A 26,790-nucleotide genomic window follows, 5' to 3' on the forward strand; every position below is an offset into this window, starting at 1 on the left:
AAGCTAAGTCTACACGACAACAGCTTCTAAATTAAAATATCTTTGTTGCTAATGCTAATGACACTGGCTAATGGAAACAAAGGAAATTGACATTTAAGTATTAAACTTACAAGCGATTGTTGATATTGTACACATTGCCTGGTAAATACGAGTTAGTGAATCCTCAGTTCAGTTAGGGGAAACATCTTGTTTAAAATCAGACCACGTCCAGTCTTATACATATCAGACGAATGTAAACAAAGACATCCGTCTTTTAAAACCGAGACAGTTCCTTTGAAGGAGGAAAACGAACAACTTATGCAGGCACACATAAAGGCAAAACGAAGCAGTATTTGGTAAGCGTTGAGCGCTGACTCAGGAGCTATTTATGAGTGCATGTTACAGATCCTTATTAGGGATGGCTTAATTGTATTGTTTCTGCTAAAACGTTATCTTATTTATATTATCTGTAAATGAATTATCGAGAAGTATGCTAAAACGACTCTAATTCCACAGCTCTTAAAGTTTTTTTTAATTGAAACAATTATAAACGAGCGTTAATGTTTGTTTTATTTCCTGATTTCCATATATGTTTAGATTTTACTTTTAATAAACACAGATACGAAATTTGCATTGGCCAGTGAGACTGCATACGAAAAGTCCACTGCACTTTATATAAGCTGTTCATAATTTTCATATTTATTAAATTATGTTCATATAATATAATTCGATAATTGCAAAATTTTTTACGAATCTTTCTTAAAGCGATACTTCTCTGTATTACTAGAATTCCTTTTTAATATACAAGACACAATTAATGTTAAATTTATTCAAAATATAGTCAGTCTAAATCTTTTTCATTAGAATTAACCGGCGAGCAAAATTAATCGAGTGTGGGTGTATCAGAAACATGGATCGTAAAAGGAGGTCCCATTAAATGGAAACCGTTACTTGTGATCTTATGATTTCATCTGCAGTATTTACTTATTGTTCCGTTATATAGGCAATTATAGGTAAGTAGGATAATGATGAAAGTATGTACAATATATTCCTTTCTAATACTAGTTTTTTTTTTTAAATCTTTTGTTCAATATTCGTGACAGTGATTTGAGTTAGTCGCTATTGCGGTAATCAGTGCGTATTTGTATATCATTAAACATCGAATGTATACAATTGATTCATTATCTAAGAGGATATTAGTTATTAACTGAATTGGAATTATATAATTACACTTAATAATATTTACTGATGCAAATATAAACATAGATTGTTACCGGTTTCTATTGATCTAGAGCATAGAAGATCGGTAAACTGCTGCACTTGTGAAATAACATTTTGAAAATGTTTTCATTGGTTCATCACTTACAACAACAACAACAACAGCCTGTAAATTTCCCACTTCTGACCTAAGGCCTCCTCTCCCTTTGAGGAGAAGCTTTGGAGCATATTCAACCATGCGCTTCCAATGCGGGTTGGTGGATACACATGTGGCAAAATTTCTATGAAATTTGACACATGCAGGTGAATTATAAACACAAATTAAGCACATGAATATTCAGTGGGTTTGAACCAACAATCATCGGTTAAAATGCACGCGTTCTAACCACTGGATCATCTCGCCTCTCATCACTTACACATTTGGAATCTGCGCAGTATGTAAGCTGTATGCGAAAATAATTTGACAGACTTCGTGTGTGATTGATGGGGGCGCGTAGCAAAAAATCCTTATTCGACTTTTTCGACCTGCGAGATAGGATTGCCTGACTATAGTCGGCTAGAAGTCAGAAACATACGACCTAGTAAAAAAAATTGATTGTCAATTAATTTCGTTTTATATTTTTGTTTTTAATTTCGTCGGTATAGCGCTGTTTTCGAAATAATGCGTATCGAATCTTCTAACGGTATTAAAACTAAATAATAAACACTTTGTAATTAAGGAATGACTCATATTTATATGCGTATTATTTTTAAATTTAAAATCAAACGAAGTAATAAGCGAGGATCTTGTATCGGTAACTTCGACTTTAAGTTCTTTAACCTTTGGTCTTGGGGGTTTTTGCTTGCGGTCCGTATTCATTTAACTTTTTCTGCAACAGACAAAAAACACAAAGCACATTACATGACGTGACACGTCAATTTTTTACCTACATTTTTTTTTAAAGTTAGTGTTTTGTTTTTATTTCATTTTTAAATTAGTTGTAATAAGTTCGAAGAAGTTACTTTGTGCCTGGGTATCTTTTAAATAATGCTAGTTATTATTGTTGTATTTCGGGATTTGAGGCTGTGTCAGCCAGTGTAATTTTAGGCAAATTCAATCCATAGCCTGGAAAGATTTACACTTTTTCTGTAAAAAGTATTTCCTCAAAATTTAAAGTATCGTTTTATGTTTAGTAATGTACTCGTATTGGTGTCAATAATTTATCTCTGTGTATTACACTCTAGTCTAGACACTGTATCGATCCGTCATCGGATGATGGACACTGATGTTATTAGCGGAAATTCAATGGAACGGTAAATAATTAATTATGGTATTGCAACGGAACAATAAACTCGAAAGCCTACGTTGAAAAAGATAAATCCTGCTATAATTAACAAGACAGAAATCTGTTATTAGCATGAGTTGATTGTCAAGCATGAAATTCAAATGTAACGGGATTTATCTCTTTCACTGAATGAAGCAGAACCACAGACAAATAATACTTGCACAAGTTTTCGCGACGTTTACTGCAATGTATGTAATACATATAACATTAGTTCGTTTAAAGCACAATAGTGTACTAAGATAGAAAACGCAAATTGTATCTGTATTTTTAGTCATTTTTAATTGAAGTGCTAATACAAGTGATACTTCAATTGGGCAGTTTGTATGATGACAGCTGTCAGCACATATTTTTAAATTAAAATTTTGCAAAAATCTCTATATAAAAATTGTTATTTAGGAACAGATGGACTTATGTCTCTTTTTTGTCTTATGTCATCCACGCGTTATAAAAATTAATCAGTTGAGAAAATCTATCTAAAGAAATAAGGGGCCCTTTTCTTCATAATCGGAATTTACCTTTTTAACGAAATTAGCTAACACGAATCTTGTTTTAAACCCTATTCCAACAATAAGAGGTGTAAATCCCTTACAACAAACATCTTAGATATTGAATTGGAGCGATATTATTTATCGAGCAAGATCTTTATATTATTATTCATTATGGATGACAGAAAAATATACTTTTTGATTGTTGACGCAGTTGTTTATCGGAACATTGGAAGTAAAATTAATATAGGTATAAGCATTGAAATAGTGTTATATTATATACTTAATAACCGTGCAAATTAAGTAGTCTTGATTGAAGTTTTATTATTCAAGTAGCGACAACACCCGACGTCACCGCTATACTTAGAGGTTATTTATGCAAAAAACAACGCTTAACAAAACACGTGCTTATTATTGACACAATGCTTATATATATTAAAAAAAAAAAAACGCGGAAGACAGCTGGCATTTGAACGGAACATTTAGAGGTTGTTACAGAAACAATACATTTAAGTATAAATGATTACTTAATGGATTGTATGTTTATTATTGAATGTAATAAATAATAATAGGTAGTTACCTTCAAACCTTCAATTTCAATATATAACTTACTTACTAACTTATTATAATAAGAATATAGTAGTACTCAATGTTACAATATTACCAACCACTCCACTTCTCTACAAAACCAAGGATCTGATTTTAAACTTTTAGGATTCGCAAAATAGACAATACTAAGAAATACTGGCAAGTAATCCAGTAACCATATTTATGTTTAATGTACGAAAATTTACGACTAACTCCTTTCTTTCATAATGTATGTATCCTACACTGTCTCAGCCTGTGTGTATCAGCCTCATTTTATCATTTCTAATTAACAACACAATACATTATAAAGAAAATTTAATATTTGGCCAGTGTATAATAAAAGTGATTTTTACGATAACTTGGCAGTAAAGCAATCTTGTCATTAATTTAAAATCAATAATTTATATATTTTCTTTGTTGTTAACAGAAGGCGAATTGGAAACGGAATGGCTCCAGGCCGCTGGTCTCGGCTCGCTGGCAGCACCGTTCCAGGCGGGCCTCGAGGTCACCGAGGCTCAGCTGGGAGAGGCCGTGCGGCCTTTGCCCCGGGAACAGGCCGCTGCCGTGCGCAGGAGAGTGAGGCGACTCAACAGGACCGTCAGGAGGCGGCGTGCAGCTTCACGCGCCAAGAAACCTGACATTAGAGATGTCTTTAGGGACTTAGAGGTCAGTGAATAAATATTATATTCTGATAACCATAAAATTGAAAGCGGAAATTGACTTCTAAAATATTAGACTTAGAAAGTGGGTCAAGCTTGAGTGTTATCATTTCTTGTTTTAAAATAAAATAAAAAGTGGCTAGGTATCATTGAAGATTACATTATAGTATTAAATGCTCAACTTTATTTCCGGATTTTATTTAACAATAAGTTAACATACATCGTACATCGGCATACTAAGTTCAGTATCGAATTAAAAAGGTTTCATTTTTAAATTTTAAAATAATAGATTTCCATTATATATTATTACAAAATTTTACGAGAAATCATCAAACACATGTTTGGTAATGTTGTGTGAAAACGAATTATATAATGTTTTGTGAAATTTGATAAATTGCAATATAATGTTAAAGTCAGGTAGTTTTAATGAGCTAATAAAGTTTCGCTAAGCCTTTAATGAGCTTCAGATGTTGATAAGGACGCAATAAAGCAGTCTATTATATAACGCGAGTCATTAATGGTATATTACAAAATATTATTCACAGAGGTTATAATTTTTAGAAGTACAAGTTGAGAATTCCGTCGGCTTAAAATTACGGTGAAATAGAACCGGTTTTCTATGTTTTTTTTTTATGTAAGTGTCAAGTTTTGGTCGTATTACAAAATTTCGTTTTAATATGAAATGGGGTGATCTTTTTGATTGCAACATTATCGTCTGTCAAAACTGTTGATTGTTATGTCACCAGGATTTTCAGTTCATTTACATACATAGTTATGAGCGTTGCGTATTATTTGAATTTGTTTAATATTATCCATATATGTATTTAATTACATTTTCTTTGCGTTCCTTACATACTTTGCGTAGATGTCATTATATGACGTCATAAGTAAACCACGTCGAGATAAACTTTGGGAATCCCAATGCAAATACATAGAATGAAGAATGTAAAATACTTATATATTGAAATTTAAAAATACATATATTGGATTTTTTCTCAACAAGAAACAATGGATTTAGAATGCATTCATTCTGAATGTTGAGTGTTATTTGATCTGTCATTCTGTTTAATCAAACTGTTCATTCGTTTTAAACAGCTGTGTAATAACAATTATTTGATATGAACCCTACAGCTTTGAATTAAAGTGTACTTTCAATAAATCCGGAGCATTTTAATACGGCAGGCGATATGAATGAAATCAGATGTATAAGTCTCAAAACTCGTTTGATTCGTCTATGTCAAGTTTATGAACGATTTTAATTCCGCACGCACCGTTAGCCTCGAATCTGGATAAACTAGTTTGGTTGTTAAAACGAGGCGTTTCTAAACGTATGTACGTTTGTATTCCGAAATGTACCGCCTTTAGAAGTGTTATAAGGAATATATTTATAGTTGTTTCCTATAAAACATTTTAAAAGTTAACATTTTGTCTATTGTTTTGTAAACTTGACTAACTTTTTTTTTCAATTATTGTTACGCGTTTGTGATAAAGACATTCTTATACTAATAAGGAATCTTACAAATGTCGCATACAGCGATTATGTTTTTTACCATTCCATGTTAGTCCAGTTTAGTCCTTCTATTGTACGAATATTTTCCGTATCTATCTTCGAAACAAACAATGTAAACAATACAAGACAAAATGTTTCCGTATCTTAACCAAATACCACAGATTATTCAAGGTCTCCAATGACTTCACGTCAATTAAATGTCAAATTTATTCATTTGTAATTTCTCTTGTCATTGGAATACGTACATTGTTTTGAATATCTGTATTGTAGTTCTGGCTTTCGTGAGTCAATACTATTTCACTACCAAGGGGAAGGGTATGTATTAACTCTGTATAGAAACATATGCACGTGTGTTTGGTTGTATATACATTATTTTATGCATAGTCAGCTTACACATTCGTAATTACAAAGCTGCTTGATTAAATTGTACCAGTATCTTATCGAATCCAATGTTACGTTCGAATTGGATGTGGCTAATTATGCACAAAAATTGATTAAGGCGGTCGAAAGCTTGTCACGATACGACGTCACTGATTTTGGGGGCCACCAATTTAAAAGAAAGTGTTGAGTCAATTTCTCTAATTTATCTCATTTATCTTGTCACAAAAACAAACTGTTTGTTTGTTATCTTGAATCTACTAATATTTTCATACCTTCGCCTCGGTTAATTTTTTTTCTAGATTCACTAAGAATTTCATAAGCTTAACATATCGTGTATTATAAAAATAAAGTGCAAGAAGTATCTTTTGAAATTAGAATTGAAACGACGTGCCAACTCATAAGCATTATCGAAATCTCTACATAATTATGTAGATAGAAAATATTTGTATATCAAAATCTTATCTGAAATAGGAGATAAGGGGTTTGGTAGTGTTTAGTATTAAACACTAGTAATAAACTCGCCGAGGGCGTATCAGGAAATTATTTTGATTACTATTAAAATTACAGACTAATGAGTGATTAATATTTTTCTTAGTTTTTTCCCTCTATACAAAATAATCTAGACTCTAGATAATCATACGAATTGGGCACAAATAAAACATAAAATATTTTGTATGTTTTCAATTAAATATTTGATGAATATTTTCTTCATTTGCCATTAAAAAAAAATAAAGGTCACCTTAGTTATTTCAAACAATACATAACTTGGGTGTATTAAATATATAAAGCTATAAAATAAAAAAACACTAATAAAATTTGTCTTAGTCAAATAATTAAACTGTAAATAATTGACAAGTACGTATGTCTACAATTAATTATCAGAGCAAATATGCTGTTTCTTTTCTGTTTCTCGGTGGTAAGTTCAAAAACCACGTCGATATTCAAACTTAGAACGCTTTTTTGACAATTATTCAGAGCAAACATGCTGTTTCTTATCCGTTCCTCTGTCATAGATACATACGTTCAAAAAACACGTCGATATTCGAATTTAGAACGCTTTTTTAAAATTTGATTTTGTTTTGCAATGTGTGTTGTCACTTTTTTTTTTAAATTTGGAACTTTTCAATTGACCCATAATTTTCAAATATATTTTTAAAAACAGAATATGGTATTGCGTCATTTAGGTTATTAGCTGAATGAGGCAGAGAGAATGAAGTTGTAAAATAATACGGTTCTAAAATGTCGACTAGATAAATACTCTCAGTCTATTTGCCGGTTTAATAGTATATTGATACGACAGTGGGTTAATGGATGGAAAATCGGTACAAATGATGAGTTGCCATTATGAACTAAGATATTAAACGCGTATGGATACTTTTTGTCACAACCTTCTTACGGTTAGTACGATCGTTTCTTGTCAAAGTTGTGATTTACTCATCGCCTATCTGAAATATTGTTGTTTAACATCACTGAATATTTGATCTCGAACAAAGGTTAAAACGTATATGTAAGAATAATTAGTTCATTTTTGATGTAATATGTAATTTTTTGCTTAGAAAGTAAAAAAGTATGAGTAGGAAATATTTTTTTTTTACTGAATTATTTACTTAGGACTTCTAAACATATTTTTTTTTTAATTTATAACTCAGGTTTTATCATTTTAAGAATTAAAACTTAGTAACTTTGAAAAGCTTCGTGAAATGTCGCAAAATATATTCATTATAACGCAATTAAGTTTACTTTAAAGAATAGAAAAAAGTTCACCTGTAGTTATGTAAATTGTGCATAACTATGGAAAATATTTTGTTTTCTATGAATCAGTTAATCTCTGGACAGTTTATAGTGAATTAATGACAGATAATTAAGATTGTTTTAAAAAATGGTAGAGCTCGGGCAAGTCATTAGGGCTACGTGATAACTGGCCGTCGTTAGATAAATATGCAATTAAAGCTAAACTTCAAAATTTAGTTCGAAAATAACGCTCACGGAAGCAACTTCTTTTGTACGTTGCTACCGAACTATTTATAATGTTGCCTTTATAAGAGCAGTTTTATTGGAAGAATGAAACGATTTCAGTGCCATTTAAGAAAATGTGTTTATTAGCTTTAAAAAAAATCGAATGGAATTTCGTTATTTTAAAAATAGAATTCTACCTCTGTAGATTTAGAAAATTCAAGTGGTTATTATGATAATGCGTTAATATAGAACTAATATTGTACGAATATAAATAAAACGGATACACGCCTGTGTAAATTGCCTCGCGTCCGGCAAATTTCAAAACTGTATTGGGTGTTTAATGCACACTGGTTTCAGTATGTGCTGAGTGCGGTTGTTGTGACGTTATGTTATATGGATTGTTTTATTGTTGTAACGTGGTCGCATAAAGTACCCAATGATGATCTGCGAGACGGTTCGTCACAAGGTATGCGAGAAGATGGTGAACTGCAAAGGGCTGGCTTTGATGCGCTCCTACCTCGATGTTTTGGTAAATATCCGATTACGTTAAGCAACTGTTTCATCAAAGTATTTTGAATGCATGATTTTTGGAACAATCAACCTTAAATTTTAAAAGCCATAATTTACTCCAACCAATCCATGACTCCTTAATCAAGTGAAATTTTTAAACAACAAAAAATATTGATATAACAAATTATATATTGTCTTATTATAACTACCGCTAAAAATGTAGAGCATGCTTGAATTCAGGCATTGAGACCGCTTCCTGATTCAATTACATTATTTTGCAAAAAAAATGCAAAACTTAATTAAAACAATGCAACTCTTATTCATTTCAATATGCCAATGGAAATATATGGAAGCTGATACAACTCCAAACTACAAGATTCGAAATCGTTTTCAAGGGCTAGAAAACGTATCGCCATAAATATCAGCACACACGCAAAAAAGTTAACTCAACGCAGTTGTATACACAATCAATCATTACCCATACTCTTAAGTAATACCTTTAATAACTTTGTGCTAATTATTACGCTCTTGAATCAATTAGAATTATATGAAAAAGGCCGTATGATGCCAAGCTTAATAGATTTCGCCTTTCGGTACTCGCGTAATCAATTGAATTATTATGAATCTGCGTGTTCAATGAACTGTGTATGTAACAAGTATAAGATTAAAATGATCTCTTCGTATTTTATTATTATTCTAACTAATACGAAACATCTATTACATAGAGTAATTGTTTAATCGACTTCATTTAAGAACTTAAATTGTTTAATGTTCATAATTTAAGTAGGAGAGACATAAATAAAGGCACGTCAGACTTAAAACTCTCTTTGATCTATTTTAATTCCAAGATGTTCTGAAAAAAGAGCAAAGCATCCGAGTGAGTAATGATCATGTCAATTTCATAGAGAAATATTAACCATATCCAAAACCGTTAACACGCTGGCAATCATAGGATTTGTTACAATAAATATTATGCATTTGCGTGCTTTTTGATGGTAGATAAAAAATATAAGGGCCTGCAAACAGCCCACAGATAAGCTAAAAAATAATAATAGACTAAACTTAGTTAATCTATAGTAAGTTACATTTAAGTGTTACATGTACGTCACATACGTCATTCTAGATAAGCTATCGTTGTAATCGTGATAGTCTTGTTCGAGATTAGGCAATTATAGAATCTGATTATCGTCACGAAGACATAACATCCCGCTGCAAAGATTATATGGTGATAAAGTTCTTAATGTGAATAGCACAAAAATAATAAATCTGTTAATCGTGTTCACAAGACATGTTATTGTTCCACCGTAATTCAATTCCATCTTTAATTTTGAAATGTATTTATTTGTCCAAAACTTAATAAGTAATGAAGTATCGTTGTAAAGTAAAGTAAAGAAACAGACTGTTCTTGACTGTTCGTTGTAAAGTAAAGTAAAGAAACAGACTGTTCATTTACCACTGCTGAGATAAGGCCTCCTCTTCCATTAAGGAGAGGGTTGTTCCAATGCGGGTTGGTGGAATAGAAATGTGGCTGAATTTTGATAAGACACATGCAGGAGGAAACTCACGATGTTTTCCTTCACCGCCGAGCACGAGATAAATTATAAACACAAATTAAGCACATATGTATAGCCTTGCCTGGGTTTGAACCCGCAATCATCGGTTAAGATGCACGCCTTGTAACCAATGGGCCATCTCAGCTCTAGTATCGTTGGTTTACTTCAAAATATATATGCTGCATACATTAAGGTAAATTTGTTTGTTTGTAAAAGCACAGACATACAAGAACGGTGATTTATTTCAATATGACAGGTTCGTCGTATGATAATATTCGTTCAGAATGACGATATCGTGTAGAAACTATCTTAATATGTTTATTATCCGCTTGCCTATAGCCATTAAGCGTTAGCATACGCTGTGCGTCGGGCGCGATGAGAGCCGCATATTGATGCGTCGACCCCGATTCTCTGTTTAATAGACAGCTTCCCCTTGCCGACTGTAGCTTGAAATTATTTAACAGCTATTAAGCGTTTGTTTCAAATTTAACTCATAACTAGGTTTTTTTAGAACTACGTTGAAACGTTACATGTGAATGTTTAAGAAACTTTTTTAATTGTTGATATTTTGAAAATTCTTAACTTAAAAACTAAACTCATTCCTGTCTTTCGTAGCCACAATAAATTTGTTCATCAATATCAGTAGGAATTTATATATAAATGAATAAACTTAGAATTAAAAAAAAATAATAACTTATCTTCATAATTTCTTTCATTTTTATATGAAAAAAAAAACATATTTTTTGGCTACAACTCCTATAAGTTTATTGTCACACACAATATATTTCGATTTCTGTAAATTTCATTTTTAAAATCTATTTATCAAAAGACGTTATGTCAAAAAACCTTATAGTTTGGATGTTTTCTGTTTCCCGTAACATTAAAAAAAGAGTAACTATTGAATAACACTTTTTCACTCTCTTTCAACTTCGTGATCGCGGTTTCACATTCGTCTCGGGTCATCTCGACGTTATTAAGGATATTGACATTTCTATTATCGTCTACGTAAACGTCAATTTATTTACATAGAGAACTGTTTTTTTTTTATATAAAAATCAAATAAATAGTTACTTTATTAAAAAACAACGCGTAGAATGGTAGCAAGTATGCTGGAAGCATATATTCCTTGAATTTCGATTATAGGAAAATTTGTTAATCGTTCGTCCAGTCAGAACTACCTCGAAATATTAACGAGTTATCCTATCATCACTTGTGACAATAAGACGGGGTATTATATCTTTTAGAAATTGATGGATTGATTAGGATGAGAATTTGGTTAAATAATTTGACCGTTTGCTCGTTTGTTTCCGCCCCGACGTTATCATTAGCAAGGGTTTTATGTCAACATTTTTGGTGTAACCGTTACATGTAACAGTATGCTACAAATATATAGAGATTAAACTGCATAGCATCCTACTTCCTAGCTCTAATCCTGAGTTGAACGACACTGTCTTCGGAGAAATGGGCGTTTAAATCAAATCATGTATGTTCGGGGAAGAGCAGTGACGGGCTGCAATAGAATAATAATTTTATTGCGTTCCTCAATGACCATAATATTGTTACATATATGACACAATGTCTTTGCTTATATACTTGGGAATAACAGTCAACGGAATGTAATTTATTAACTCTCCAACGGGTTAACCCATTGTTGGAAACTTAAAAAATGCGTGATTTGAAAACCTTCAACATTGATAAAGAACACACAATTTATCAAAATCAATCCCAGCAATTGGGATGATAACCTCAAAATAAACTTATTCCTAAGAGAATATTTTTTATTAACGAATTCAATTGTTGAAAAATATATAAAAGCTTATACCATGCAAATGTGTTATCTGAAAATTTTATGGGTTATTTGTAAAGTGAAGAAATTAGTGTGTAAGAGTGTGTTTTTACCTCCTGTGAGGAGATAAGGAACAGCCTGTTATCATGATGTATTATGAAGTCAAATAGACGTAGAGAGTATTGATATTAATGTCAAGATAATTCAAGATGCAGACCAAGAATTTGGATGTAATATACGCGGGATGACGCGTGCAAAATGGAACTTACTAAAGATATCCATTTAGACTAGATATGCAGGTATTAATTAAAAAGTAGCAACCTATACATATTTGCTTGAAAATTTGAGGTTGTACTCATGGCAAGTTTTAATTTGAAACATGATTGGAAATACATATTAAGAACCTTTGTTAACCAGCCTAAATCGACCAAACAACCTGCACCGAACACAAGCGAAGGGTATAAAAGCAGGAGAAGAGCTGGAAAGTTGATGTAGTTTTTGTCGAGAATAACCGGAGAATAATAGGAAACAAAGTTAGTTACATTTTCATCATACATACTATATACAAAAATGATGTCATTATCATTTGATATATTGCTTAAATAATCTTGTACAGAATATTTATAAAGTTTATTTTTTTAATATATTTGAACCACCAAAACTTAAATGTTTTTAATAATAAATTTATATAAATTCAAAATATCTGATAAAATCATTCGTTATTTATATCATAAAGGTTGAAGTTTTAAAGGTCATTGTGTCGAACTTAGGCAGTTAATCAGAATTGTTATGAGTAGTCGATCGAGGAACACATTTCGACGTAAGTTAGTTAGCACCGACTTTCATTTCTTATATAACATCATGACACGGTGACAACGGGAAAAACGTAAGTCGAAAAAATAATTTCACTTCCCATTAAACGAAACAATCGCGAATCCCTTCGTCTATTTGTTCGTCATTGATTACGACATATATATAAATGTATCTGTCTTCTCACGCTACTTTCTATGAAACAAAAACCGTGTGTAGTTAAGAAACAATTAACTTCTATTTTTTTTAATTCTGTAACGTTTTAAGTGTTTCGTTCCGGTGTTTGTTTGTTTTTTTTTAGTTAGTGTACAAAAGAGCTGACTTTAAATGCTTTATGGTTTTTTTTGTAGAAAATAAAAGCAATGATATTACATAGCTTTGCAGTAAAAAAACGAGTGTCGCTTTTCGTGACTCCAACGTTCGAGAGCCCGGATATCAGGGATCATTGGAGTGATCAATAATTTTAAATTTCAAAGAATTTATAAATAGTCACCCCATTTATTGTATAAGTACATTTTTATCATCATAATCATATTCAATTCAGAATCTGGTGTAATAAAATTTTGTGTAACGCGTGCTTTCAAGTTGTGAGTATAACAATTCTGTCAATTCTATTATGTTTTCACCGTAGGTTGATATTACCTAATCTTATTTTGAAATTAGCAACTTTGGTATAATTGATTAAATTATTAACAATATAACATACGTTGGCCCAAATTTCGAATACATGATTTGGAACTATTTCAACAAGAATCGTATTTAACACTGATAATATATCATTATCAATCATCGGTTTGTTAGTCCGATTGCTTCAGTTTACATGTTTTACTATTAGGAAAGCGGTTACACAAACCGGTAGGTGCGGCATTTCCCTTCCACATATCGATCAAATAATTTGGTTGAATAATCGTTCAACAACCATTACAAATCTTCGACGGGGTCGTTATAGGTTTATGGGCATTTTGTATAAAGCGAAATCTTTACCGCATAATACGTAAATAATAATATTAATAATAATTATAGCTACAATAGACATTAAAGTTAACTCTCCGAGAAGTTCGTAAAATATAAACCATTAAAAAGTTATGATAATCGACTGTTTACGTAAGTAATTGTAACCACACGATGTACGTAAGCATTTCTAGCCTCAATTACCCGCATTGTCCGGTATTTATTTTATAACGACATAGCTACCTGTGACCAAACTCTTGCGTATAAAGGAACTTATGTGGGTTTGCTAGTGTGAAATTGGCCAGAATACTAAATTATATTAATTTTCTCCAGAATTCGAGCGGCAGTGAGCCTCGGTCGCGCAGTGCGACCCCTGACTCGCTGGACTCGCTGCCAAGTGGAGGCTCCGGCAGCCCACCCACCGAGTGGGCAGACAACGCTACGCCACCTGACTTTGTGTAACTATTCTTATTATATTTTACACTAACTTTGTCATGTCGTCCATTGGCAAAACAATGTATCGAGTACGTTTTCCTCAGCGACAGCTACCCCGCGGGCACGCACGCTCCCATCGCGCGCACGCCGTCTGCGCCCGCGTCCCGGCGCACGCGCCTGTCCCCGCCCGGCCCGCACTCACCGCACTCCCCTCCGCGTCCCGTGCACGAGCTCTTTAAACCAAATGATCTCCATTGGGCCGATATCGCCTCCAACACCGGTGAGTTACCGAATCATATATCATTAACACATAGAGAGATTACATTTGAGAACTGTGAAGAAATGTTTTCTTTTCTATCTTCTTTACAATTACGTCAAATTTAATTTTCAAATATTTCGAGAAGGTATTTAGTAATAATGATTTAACATTTCAGAGGGTATCGAGCTTTTGGGTTATCAGAGATACGGGACAGTTCAGGGACCGAGGATAGGCAAGGAACGCATCAATGGATCCATTTTAAAAGAGAATGACCTTTTCATGTGAGTAATGTTATAATATATAAAATGACTAGATTAAGACAATATTACTATTTTATATTCCTAACAGTATCCTCACGATATTCTCCATAGTAGCAGTAACTCAATTATGCTAAAACATGAATATGTTTTAGCATTGATGGAGTTATTGAGATAAACACATAACAGATTAGAATTAATCTGTTATGTGTTTATCTCGGCCTTCCAAAACGATAAATGAAACAATTTTATTTCGAGAATATAATTTTTTGTTGTTTCTTCAAACGTAAGGTAATAAATTGAGATTTTATCAATTTTAATCCTTCTTACGTTGTTTGCAGGAAACACGCGCCGGTTTCACGGACTAAGAGCGCTGCGTCTGCGCAACAGCCGTTAAGTTTCGAACATAAGTTCAATCTGGACCGTCAGATGATAGACCATGAAGAGGTTGGTTGAATTGAGTAATATCAAGTACCTAGGGACAGTAGTGTAAAATAATAAGTACAATTGAGCTGAGATGGCCCAGTGGTTAGAACGCGTGCATCTTAACCGATGATTGCGGGTTCAAACCCAGGCAAGCACCGCTGATTCATGTGCTTAATTTGTCTTTATCATTCATGTCGTGCTCAGCGGTGAAGGAAAACATCGTGAGGAAACCTGCATGTGACAAATTTCATAGAAATTCTGCCACATGTGTATTCCACCAACCCGCATTGGAACAGCGTGTTGGAATATGTTCCAAACCTTCTCCTAAAAGGAAGAGGAGACCTTTAGCCCAGCAGTGGGAATTTACAGGCGGTTGTTAATAAGTACAAACAAAGTTCATGTTTATAATTGTACAGTCAGAGTAAGAAAACCTTCGTCAGTTTTCAAATTAATTCCTCTATCAAATCTTAAACTCTTAGTACCTTTTGAATCTAAACACCGAATCATTACGACGCAATATGTCATTCTTAATCGGTAAAGATTATTGCTCATACTGAGCACACGAAAATAGATCTTAAGTTGACGAACATTTTCCTACCCCGACTGTACTTCAAATAGATTTCAGCTAATATTAATTTCATAATTACATTGATATATTTCATTTATCTTTAATTAAATTTAAAGATAAAATTTGTAACCTTCTTAAATTAACTTAACAATATATGCTTTTAATAATGTCAAATAATTTTTTGTTTCTTATTGTGTTAAAATATTTGAGTGCATTTTATGTTTTATCAATCGGTGGAAACTTCGCTGGATAATGTGATATCTAAACTGTATTATGTAATTAGATTATATTTTATATCTGTTTGTTTCCCAAATATTAAATAAATAATAGTTCTGAATAGAAATTGTAGTGAAAAAAATATCTTTCAGGAATGGCCCGAACCGGACAGCACAGTGGACATTGAGACAGTCGGTGAACCGCAGCTGAAGAAGTTACAGCCGCTCCTCTGGCTCGAACTGACGGCGCTCTTCGACAGATACTCGCTGCCCTTCCACAAGAGGAAAACGCCGAAGAAGAAGCGGAAGGAAGGTTAGTACTCACCAAGGATTTCCATTAGGTTATATCACCGCGCTCCACTGTGGACTGTGGATAAGAATTTATTTAAAAACAGTGCGTTTGAAACTTTTGTCCCACTAACAAGCTCTCAATACATTGATTCCTTGAGTAGACTTAAATAGTTCTTCTTCCAAGGGTTAATAGGTTTACGCGCGGATAGAGTTCGTCCGAGTCATTTATTTTACCATATTAGGTGTCAATTATTATAAAGATTGGAATAATTTTTTGGTATATTTGTAGATTTCAAATGTTCTATCAATTTTTATTTTAGAATTTATAGACTGGAAAAATTGACAAAACCAAACTGTTTTTCTTTTACGATATTTCATCCATATATTATTTTAAAATAATTTCAACACTAAAAGTAAAAGTAACAAATGACTGGATTTTATAATAATCATGAAATACATATATAGTCATATTAGATGTTGGTGCTACTCTTTTGTTTTTTTCACTATATAGATTATACCTAAGTAGTATATTATTTGTTTAACAGAAGGCACAGTATTCGGTGTCGCATTAGAAACTCTTCTCCGCAAAGACATGATCCTGTGGGAGGAGACATGGAGTTCGGTTCCGTCAGTTCTGCGAGCGCTTTCGTCCGCTCTGCGCGCGAGAACTAAAGATGAGGGCTTACTGCGAGTCCCTGGAAATAAACATAAGGTTAGTCAAACATTGTTAATCTATTAATCAAATTAACTTTTGAAACAAATATGTTTAACTAATTGAACTCGTTTCTTGAACATATGTGAAATTGATAAAATCCCATCTTAAACTTTACATCCTCGAGAGTTTGATTAATGAAATAGTCTTTCACTTTTCTTGGGGCTTACGGGTAGAGACGTATTCATGGACTGTATTATGTAACTAAAAATACCATTTTTTTATACTGAAATGAGCAAATATTCACTTATAAATTTCTTCTATTATATAATAAACAGTCCTGTTTTGTTTTTGTATTTGTGTTCAGTGTCTGTTGAAAGACAATGAACCCAACAAACAGACAACAACAACAACAGCCTGTAAATTCCCACTGCTGGGCTAAAAGCCTCCTCTCCCTTTGAGGAGAAGGTTTGGAACATATTCCACCACGCTGTTCCAATGCGGGTTGGTGGAATACACATGTGGATGAATTTCTATGAAATTTGTCACATGCAGGTTTTCTCACGATGTTTTCCTTGACCGCTGAGCACGAGATGAATTATAAAGACAAATTAAGCACATGAAACAGCGGTGCTTGCCTGGGTTTGAACCCGCAATCATCGGTTAAGATGCACGCGTTCTAACCACTGGGCCAAACCGTAAGCCAATGCTGTGCTGACGTCACGGTGCCGCAGGTGGAGGCGCTGTGCGCGCTGGTGGAGCGGCAGTGGTACGCCGACCGCGCGGGCGTGGAGGTGGCGCTGCGGCGCGCCACGGGACACGACCTCGCCGCCGTGTTCAAGCGCCTGCTGCGCGCGCTGCCGCAGCCGCCGCTCACGCAGGAGCTCATGCGCCTCTTCTACCACACCTACGGTGAGCCCGCCGCCCCTCATCCTGTTCTGGCTCTAGCCTTCCGAAACGCTAGGGTCACCCGCCTCATGGGAAGCCTCTAACGAGTTTACCGTATGAGATATTCCGTGACCTCAGTCTGTCACAGTCCGATAGTGTTCCTTACAACACATCAAGCTCATCCTGTGCTGGCTCTAGCATTCCGAGACGCTTCCATTTATATATTATCGATGCCATTTTATATATTTTTCCAGCGCTATCTGGCGCGACCCAGGGACGCGCTCTGAACCTTCTGGTTCTGCTGCTGCCGGCGGAGCAGCGCGCCACGTTGCGGGAGATCCTGCGCCTCGTGCGGGAGATCGTGGCCATGAGCGACACCAACAAGATGAGCGAGCACAACGTCGCCATGATCATCGCGCCCACGCTGTTCCCACCCAGGTCGGTGCTGACGATTGTATTCACTCATCGCTAGTGGATGAGACTCGCTACTTAAAGCGAAATGATTTGTAATTATTCAAATGGTCAAAACAAAATAACTATCAGGAAAGGAATCTGCCCCCCAGGAGTCACTGGATTTAGCCGTCTACTAAGAAGCATAATTAATGAAATCTCTGTATATTTCACAGTTTCCTGATCAAGGCGTCGGACAGCCTGGAGACGCAACTGGCGACGGCGGCGAACAGCTGCCACGTGACGGAGGCGCTCATGCGCTGGTGCGACCAGCTGTGGAGCGTACCCAACGCGCTGCTGGCAGCCGCGCGCCGCAAACCGCCGCCGCACCGCCGCCCGCCGCAGCCCTGAGCCGCGCGACCGCCCGGACCCGCCCGGACCCGCCCGAGCCGCGCCGGACCCGCCCGACCCGCGCCGGACCCGCCCGAGCCGCGCCGGACCCGCCCGACCCGCGCCGGACCCGCCCGAGCCGCGCCGGACCCGCCCGAGCCGCGCCGACGCCGCCCGAAGTAGCCCGAGCGCGCAGTGCCGCCGCGTCCGAGCGGCGATGAGTGATATCGTTATGTTTAGTAGATGCATATACTCTGTGTTAATTTGACCGTTAACGCATTTAGTGTGGTATACGACATGTGAATGAGATGCCAAATATGATATATCTTTTTTTCCATCGGTGTTATTTAGTACTATCGATAATTTTATTCCAGTTTTTTTTGAGGCTGTACCTTAGTTTAGGATTTAACATGAGTGTGGTGCCATGGGGTCGTCGGACGCGTTACCACTTGTAAGATTTCGGTTGTAGAGATGGTGCCTTATATAGCATGATATTTTACTTAATTTACTCACAATCCTTGTTTATCCTTAATATATAATTGTAAATAATAAAATGTATAAATATCATACCAATTGACTAGGCAAGCAAAGACTGACTTGTATTATCTTATGTATATGTTACTCATAAGTGTATTTACTTCACAAATAAAAATGTATTATTCAATTGTTTTTTTATTCATAAAACTACAACATATGTACCTAACCCAACGCCCGTGTGAGCCTGGCCTTAAAATCAAGCTGGATTTTCACATAGTCTTTTCCCTTTAAAACTACACAGCATTATGCCATAGGAGGCATGATATATTTTGGGTAATATACCTAATCTTTCATTCTTAAGTGCATGGCATTCCTTTGCATAATTAATTAAGCCCAAACTTTATCAATATGTATAGTAGATTTAAAACTGTATTTCTTAAATGTAGAATAGTTTTGTTTGATTATTTTTAAACTTGTATTTGATTGTAGTTGCGTTTAACAAACATGAATATTCTTATTTGAGTTTATTTATTGATTGATCCTAAAGGCTTCTTTAATAAATTCCTTAATAACTACCAAAATATCTGTAATTTCTAATATAAATAAATAATTTTAGACGACCTCCGTGGTCGAGTGGTGTGTACACCGGTTTTCATGGGTACGCCACTCCGAGGTCCCGGGTTCGATTCCCGGCCGAGTCAATGTAGATTATCATTTGTTTTCTATGTTGTCTTGGGTCTGGGTGTTTGTGGTACCGTCGTTACTTCTGATTTTCCATAACACAAGTGCTTTAGCTACTTACATTGGAATCAGAGTAATGTATGTAATGTGTCTCATATTTATTTATTTATTTATTATTATTTATAATTGTAAGGATATCAATCAAAGGTAAGTAGGTAGAAGGATGATAGCAAAGAAAATTATTCCCCTTTAACTTAGTAAGAAAAAAGAGCAGTCAGCTCTATTAATAATCTTGGAGCTAGAGATATTCTTCAGGACACATTTAATAAAGTGGGTAAACTTACTTGCTTCACAATATGGTAACAGCAATATTATGCATATTCACAATATGCCTACAGCAGTATTGTGTATTCACAATCACATAGATGGATATTGAGTGATATTGCTTTAATCTATACTAATATTATAAACTAAATTAATTTTTGTCTGCTAGTTTTCTTTTTGAGAGTGAAACAATTAAACTGAATTTGATAAAATTTGGTATGAAGCAAGCTTGAACTTAAACAATGCTGGCAGGCCATATAGGACTACATTTCATACCACCTGGCATAACACCTGGTGACCAGCTTCTAAAACACTAATAAGAACAACAGCTAGTAGTTCAATTAACATATCAAATCATCAATCAATTTTGACTAAGAAAGATATTATGAAAAAAAAAACTGATTACAGTAGTTAATTGGTTTATTTGATGAATCTGTTTAAACATAAAACATTAAAAGATTCTGGGCTCTTGTTAATAAGGAAAAAATGCCTTACTTGCTTGGAATGCACAAAAAACTAAAAAAATATGTAATTCAATACTTGAAGTTTTTAATTAAGTAGATAGCTTCGTTATCAGCGCCACAGAGTATCCTTCCTCTGTCACAGTGCAGAGAATTGATGGCCTTGTGTAGAGTTGGCATTAATGAATTAACATTCAGCGCAGTTTTATCATCTAGTGGAACATATTCATCTAGGCCTTTTTTTGTCAATGTTTCCATATTCCAATCCCATATTTCTCCAGAAACAGAGCTTGTGAGCAGCTTATTAGGATTTTCGGGATGGAATTGCATCTCTGTAACACCAGCCGCATGAGCGTTTAGTAAAGATGTTGGGAATTGGTTCATACGGAGGTCCCACATAGCAAGGGCTCCCGATTCACTGCCAGCTAATATGATGTGAGGTTGAGTAGGATGTCGAGTTATACATGTCGCTGCCAATTCATCTCCGGCTAACAAAAATGCTGCCACTGGCTTGTCATTTGGTGATCTTAAATCCCATATTTTCATGTGACCTCTGATGTTACCTGTTATTACCTAGTAATAAAAAATTTGGAAATGATTTTATTTACTTTAAACTTATCTGTTGTAATAACATCTAATACATTAAATGGAGATATATTATTGTGAAATATTTGTTACCTCATTAAGTTTTATGAAACAAACTGCATGCAAGGAGCAGCTATCTGCTCCTTTAATACTTCTTGATATATCTCCTCTTCTGCTATTCAAAATGTTTATATTTCCATCTTCACCTATGCTCGCTATGTCTCCTTCTAAGGTATCCAATGTTGTACAAGAACATTTCTCTGAGCTAAAAAAAGTTAATGTTTATAGAATATATAAGCATGTTTTAAATTTAACAAAGGCGTCATTTGAAATAGCAATAAGTTATTTATATGTTTATATACCCAAAATTGTGTAGTTTTTTCCAAGTATGCACTTCTCTTAAAGGAGTCTGTCTATCATAGGCGCTTACTTCTAATACGCGAACGTCTCCGCTCGAAATAGAAACAGCTATTGAGTTCTTGTCTAGGAACTTTATATTAGTAACATCCCCGTCAACCTTGTATTCAGATAATTGTCTTGGATATTCAACGTCTTCGTCTTCATTAAGAGACTCAAAACTCCAAACTTTTATAGAATTTTCTTCATCATCCCAACTTCCGGTAAAAAAGTGTTTCGTTTCAACATAATCTTCGGGTATCCATCTTATTTTATTAATTTTTTGAGAGACGAAAGTACCCTGCACATCTAACGGCATTGTAATGATAAATGAAGAACTACAATGATATTATTGAATAATACGAAAATCCGTTAAAATATGAAGTTTTAGGTTAGCGTAATCGTCACTGTCAATGTCAATAACAAAAATATAAAAAGTTCCAATATACGCTTCAATACAAAATAAACGTGAATAAATTATTACATTCCATGTATACATAATATTATGGTTTTATGACTAAAATAAAAGTTGGTTGATGAAATGAGTTTTTTTTAATTTTTATTTAATATAATTTTTGAGATTAATAGATCGTTCTCTCTTCAATATTCACATATTTTTTCTTTATATCTTCACATTTATTGGATTTTAATTTAAAATGTCAAAGTCATTTAATTCTGTTCAGTTTGGTTTTGTTATCTTGAGTTGTGATTATATTGATATTGTATTGATAAGTACTAAAAATATAGATTCGCTACCGCTGCTATAAGCATTTTACATAGTATCTTAACAAAGCCTTAAGTCATAAAGGAAATAAATAAATGAATTAGGTAATTCATAATTGATTAGCATTTTTTAAAAGTTTATATGATATTAAAGTCTTTGTAATTATTTTCTTAAGTTTTTAAGTTTCAACTAGTACCATGGTTCGTAATGGAATTCTATCGCCAGCAGAATCAGGAAAATTTATAAATACTCGAGCACAACATGTTCGCATTCATGAGGACGGTTTAGAAAAACTTTGTAAAGAGGTACGTAAAATATTTAAAAAAAAAGAGTGTTTAAGAAACTATTACTTCTCTCTCTTATGTATGAATTATGTATTTTTACAGATGTTCTCATCTTTAAAAGATAATAAACTGCAGATACCAGATGCAGGAGCAGACACAATTCATCCCAATAAAGATCATCCTCACGCAGTTGACTGGATATTTGTTACGGATTCTCTGAATTTCTGTTTCTGGTCACAGAGTAAAGAAACACAATGGACAGTTAATGGATATACTGGTTACTTTGCTTTAGAAGCTGCATTACACAGAGCTTTAAAGGTACTATTACTGTTTCAGTTATTTATTAAATTGGGTTACCAGCTCAAAATAATTTAGCTATAATTCAAATGCTTATAATATAATTGGGTAGGGAATTGAAAGTATTTACTGATATCTCATAGTGATAAGGTTAAGTGTCACTTATACTTTATTCTTATATTTATCTCTAGCATTCTTTAATATGTATTAATCACTATCAGTACAGGCAGATAAAATATTTACTGAAACCTCTAAAATATATTTATAATTAAGGTGTAATAAAATAAATATAATAAGTACTTGACCATTGAAATTATATTATTAAAAGATTACCTTTTTATTAAAACAATACATATTATTAGCAGAAACACAGAATAGCATGCAGGTTTCCTTACTACATTATTTAAATTGATACTCAAATGAATTTTCTTTACGTATTAAAATTACCTAATATGTAAAATTTTAGGAAGGATATGACATCACAAACCCTGAGTATTATTCAAAGATAACAGAAGAACAACTATCACACATTTTAAGGGGAGACACCAGTGCCAAAATACCATTATTCAATGAACGAATATCTGTTCTACATGAGGTTGGAAGTATATTGATAAATAAATATGAAGGAACGTTTTTGAACTGTGTGAAAGAGGCTGATAAATCAGCATCAAAGTTGTTAGAGATTGTAGTGAATAACTTTCCATGTTTTCGTGATGAAGCCATATACAAGGATCAAGGAGTTTCCTTCTACAAAAGGGCCCAAATACTGGTAGCAGATTTGTGGAATTTCTTTGATGGCACTCAATGGGGAGAGTTCAGAGATATCGATAAAATGACAATGTTTGCTGACTACAGAGTGCCACAAGTTCTGGTTTATTTTGGAGTTATGAGTTACAGTGATGAGCTGATGGAGAAATTACAGAAAGGTAACATTTAAGAATATTTATTAATAAAGATTTTATAATTAACAGCTATGTATGTATGGTCTATGCCCCAAGTCCAGGCAAATGGGTGAGGCAAATGTTCACTTTTTTTTTGTTGGCAGCTGTTGGCAGACTGGCAAACTAGGTGATGGCAATTGGTCACCACTGTCCATAGACATTGAAAACAAAGGATATTTCCTTACACTACCAATCGTTTAATAACCACAACACTGGCTCAGTCACACTTCAAACTGGAAAAATTAATAAAAAAAATTAAAGAAAAGGATTGTTGTTTTGTGGTAGAATATATAATGAGTTGGTATTTACATGGGCTTTTATAATATATAATTATATCTTTGATAATTTATAAAATATAATTATCGGTCATCTTTATGAATTTTTCAGATTATAATCTTCCAAGTGGATCAGAAGAAGAAATAGAAATACGAGGGTGTTCAATACATGCCGTTGAATTACTCAAACAGAAATTACAGGAATTGATTAAAAGGACTGGTCTTAACATTGAAGTTCCTAATTCAAGCCTCATAGATTATTATCTGTGGTGCTATAGACGGAAACATGCTAAAGAAATGGAAGCAATTCCATATCACAAAACATTAGGGATATTCTATTAATTATTTATTATCTATGATTAATTATATTGTTGACATTTATATATTTGTTACTAAGTACAATTATATTCTATTGAATATGTAAGAAAGTATGAATTTTATTAAAAAATAGTATTAATAAATTATAATCAGTATTTTTGTAAATAAAACAACTTATAATTACTGTTTGAGTTTTTATTTCAATAATTGGCCTTTTTTCTACATCACAAAACATAATGGTATGTCTCAAGTTTTAAACGAACATAATAAATTTTATGTATTTATTTTAAATTACCCAATCATCATTTTTACTATTTTATAGTCATTTTCATAAAAGAAATATTTATTATGTGTGGTTTTTAGCTTAGTGATATTTATTGCACGTCTTAAGTAACTAAATACCAAGTTAAACATATGGTTACACACAACCTCGAGAAATAACCTACCTACCCACTAGTAATGATTTTTTTATTTACAACTTATATAAATATAAATTATATTTTAATTTGGAAATATAAATTATATTATACTTTGGCTTTAGCTATAAATGATTACAAAATGGCACTAAGTATTTACACCATAACCTAATGGATATGAATTTATCATCTACTGTGACCATTTATTATTTAATTATTATAATTTATATTATGCTCTACAATTTAATTTAATTACAACCACACCATAAATTGATTACCGCCAAAATATATAATATAGAATTCTTAAAGATATTTATTTATATCTTTTTATCTGTGCAAAATGGCACAAGTCCGATTCTTTTCTGTTTATAATTTTTTTTTTTTTAAATTTCACTACGAAAATTTTGCGGTCTGCACTTTGTATGTTTTGGCTCCAAAAACTGTACTCACACATTTTGTCGTCATATTTCGTATATTTTTCATCGAACTACTAACTACATAACTAATTTACAAAATAGTAAATAAGCCGTAGTCATAACGGAAGTTGTGAACTGTATTATAAATAGTAAATTATCTTAGGTAATGGAAATCAGAAAAGTATATTTACTTATAGAATTCAGTTCTCCATTAACGAAGTAGTAAGTAATTAATACAATAATGAATGATTAATATTTTCGAGACGGCTTTCAAGAAGATTCATATGCATAACACAACTTATTTGTTACTAAATCTTTCTTTCAGACTTTCGAAAAAGGCTAGCTTTGTCTTTATTGTCCCAGGTTCGGGCACTGGACTTCCAGGTCTGCTCGATTCCCTCGTTATATCTTCTGTTCCTTCTGGTATTTCTTTAGCTCCACCGGGAACTTTAAGGGGGGTGGCCATAGACAATTTAAGTTCTTCCCTGAATTCCTTGGATATACTTCTTGCGGTGAGGCTGTGCATATAAGTCAGTTTGGAAGCAGGTTTTGCGTCTGGACTGAGGATGTTCTCTTTGCTTTTCTGTCGTTTCAGGAGAGGTTGTGGCGTCTGAAAGTATTATGTATTATTTCAAAACTTGTTTTATTATTATTATTACATTTTATGATAATATATAAAAAATAAACAAAAATACCATATATAAATAATGAAAGGTATTTGCAATCACATAAATTCCAAATATATTGATGGTTTAATACTGTCATGTATTTTATTTTAAGTATAAAACTTTATATATAGGCGTTGTTGTTCTAAAAAGAAATGATTCATTTTTACGATAAAAATGTTTTGATAATTATACACTGACCTTGACAGGTTCGCTGAGGCTCTCCATGCTTACAAATTTTCTCGCTAGTTCCTTTACACTTGGTAGATGAGCTAACTCGTCTAAATCGTTCGCAACTTGCTCCGTTTCCTCCTTTAAACTGTCGATTGTCACCGCTTCGTCTCCGGCATCGCTGTCTTCAATGGATATCTCAGTAGTTTCTCCTGCAGTATTCTTATCAGGTATATCGATGTTGTCATTTTTGTCAGTCGTTGCGTATCTCGCTGATATCTTATCTTCTGGTTTACATTTCACAATCTCACCAGTTTGTACGTTATATATTTTAATTGAATCTTCAACACTGCTCGAACTTAATGAATTTTCTATGCTTGATGGCGATTTCTCATTTTCATGCATTTCTTTACCAGTTGTTAGTGTAAATGGTTTTTTATCGGAATTGTAAGCGCATTGTAAAATTTCTTCGAATTTTTTGTCTGTGTCTTCATCCGTATAGCCGGGCTTGTTTGCAAATAGTGTATGTTCGTTAGCATCTTCATATTCTATTATTATTTCATTTTTATATTCAATCGGCATCGTTGTTATTGATACTTGTTCGTTATCTTTAGTAAACTTCGTGTACTGCTGGTTGGTAGCAATTGTGTTGAACTGTTGTATTAATAGTCCCTGAAAGTTTAATCGACATGATAGTATCTAATAAATGATTTTATCTACGCGATAAATATTTTAATTATTTGAGATCGCTTTTAAGATATAAAGATTATTCAGTATTGTAGTTAGGGGTTGTTATTTCATTGAATAAATCTTAAAAATAATAAGAATACATTTAAAATGTATTTTAATATTTGTTAAAACCAATGAAATCATTGCA

The 26,790-nt window shown here is 33.5% G+C and overlaps 4 protein-coding genes across 11 annotated transcripts in view; 2 read left to right on the plus strand and 2 right to left on the minus strand.

Moving 5' to 3' along the window:
- The window catches only part of LOC124530123 (rho GTPase-activating protein conundrum), a 98,837-nt gene extending 80,296 nt beyond the window's left edge, over positions 1-18,541 (plus strand). The window contains exons 4-13 of one of the 3 annotated variants that reach the window (XM_047104136.1): positions 4,023-4,261; positions 14,045-14,169; positions 14,251-14,426; positions 14,581-14,686; positions 15,004-15,109; positions 16,025-16,184; positions 16,708-16,874; positions 17,549-17,726; positions 17,957-18,140; positions 18,329-18,540. In XM_047104136.1, the coding sequence (XP_046960092.1) occupies positions 4,023-4,261; positions 14,045-14,169; positions 14,251-14,426; positions 14,581-14,686; positions 15,004-15,109; positions 16,025-16,184; positions 16,708-16,874; positions 17,549-17,726; positions 17,957-18,140; positions 18,329-18,503 (1,616 nt within the window). In that variant the 3' untranslated portion in view covers positions 18,504-18,540. Of the gene's footprint in view, positions 1-4,022; positions 4,262-14,044; positions 14,170-14,250; positions 14,427-14,580; positions 14,687-15,003; positions 15,110-16,024; positions 16,185-16,707; positions 16,875-17,548; positions 17,727-17,956; positions 18,141-18,328 lie in introns of all 3 variants that reach the window. The other 2 variants (XM_047104129.1, XM_047104142.1) reach the window with 2 other exon arrangements.
- Positions 18,542-20,366: 1,825 nt separating this feature from the next.
- LOC124544444 (nucleoporin Nup43) lies at positions 20,367-21,818 on the minus strand. The gene is made up of 3 exons (XM_047123008.1): positions 21,373-21,818; positions 21,104-21,275; positions 20,367-20,998 (listed from the first exon to the last, which is right to left on the minus strand). The coding sequence occupies exons 1-3, from the start codon at positions 21,723-21,725 to the stop codon at positions 20,498-20,500; spliced, it is 1,026 nt and encodes a 341-aa protein (XP_046978964.1). The 5' UTR covers positions 21,726-21,818; the 3' UTR covers positions 20,367-20,497.
- A 289-nt stretch (positions 21,819-22,107) lies between these two features.
- On the plus strand, positions 22,108-24,429 carry LOC124540209 (queuosine salvage protein). Its single transcript, XM_047117692.1, has 5 exons — positions 22,108-22,234; positions 22,306-22,435; positions 22,517-22,732; positions 23,178-23,637; positions 24,040-24,429. The coding sequence occupies exons 2-5, from the start codon at positions 22,328-22,330 to the stop codon at positions 24,267-24,269; spliced, it is 1,014 nt and encodes a 337-aa protein (XP_046973648.1). The 5' UTR covers positions 22,108-22,234; positions 22,306-22,327; the 3' UTR covers positions 24,270-24,429.
- LOC124539862 overlaps positions 24,426-26,790 on the minus strand; it is a 123,707-nt gene continuing 121,342 nt past the window's right edge. For 4 of the 6 annotated variants that reach the window (XM_047117256.1, XM_047117320.1, XM_047117400.1 and 1 more), the window contains 2 exons: positions 25,944-26,585; positions 24,426-25,687 (listed from right to left, as the gene is read on the minus strand). In XM_047117256.1, coding sequence (XP_046973212.1) covers positions 25,376-25,687; positions 25,944-26,585 — 954 coding nt within the window. In that variant the 3' untranslated portion in view covers positions 24,426-25,375. Of the gene's footprint in view, positions 25,688-25,943; positions 26,586-26,790 lie in introns of those variants that run through there. The other 2 variants (XM_047117515.1, XR_006967119.1) reach the window with 2 other exon arrangements.

The sequence above is a fragment of the Vanessa cardui genome, chromosome 1 (assembly GCF_905220365.1).
Source record: "Vanessa cardui chromosome 1, ilVanCard2.1, whole genome shotgun sequence".
Lineage (NCBI taxonomy): Eukaryota > Metazoa > Arthropoda > Insecta > Lepidoptera > Nymphalidae > Vanessa > Vanessa cardui.

Bases quoted from the DNA above. Each gene is read 5' to 3' on its own strand.
- LOC124544444 (XM_047123008.1), bottom strand. From the start codon at position 21,725: ATGCCGTTAGATGTGCAGGGTACTTTCGTCTCTCAAAAAATTAATAAA. The intron at 21,276-21,372 runs GTATATAAACAT...AACTTTTTTTAG, and splicing joins AAAAAACTACACAATTTTGG to CTCAGAGAAATGTTCTTGTA. The intron at 20,999-21,103 runs GTAACAAATATT...TTTTATTACTAG, and splicing joins GTTTCATAAAACTTAATGAG to GTAATAACAGGTAACATCAG.
- LOC124540209 (XM_047117692.1), top strand. From the start codon at position 22,328: ATGGTTCGTAATGGAATTCTATCGCCAGCAGAATCAGGAAAATTTATA. The intron at 22,436-22,516 runs GTACGTAAAATA...GTATTTTTACAG, and splicing joins TAGAAAAACTTTGTAAAGAG to ATGTTCTCATCTTTAAAAGA. The intron at 23,638-24,039 runs GTAACATTTAAG...TGAATTTTTCAG, and splicing joins GATGGAGAAATTACAGAAAG to ATTATAATCTTCCAAGTGGA.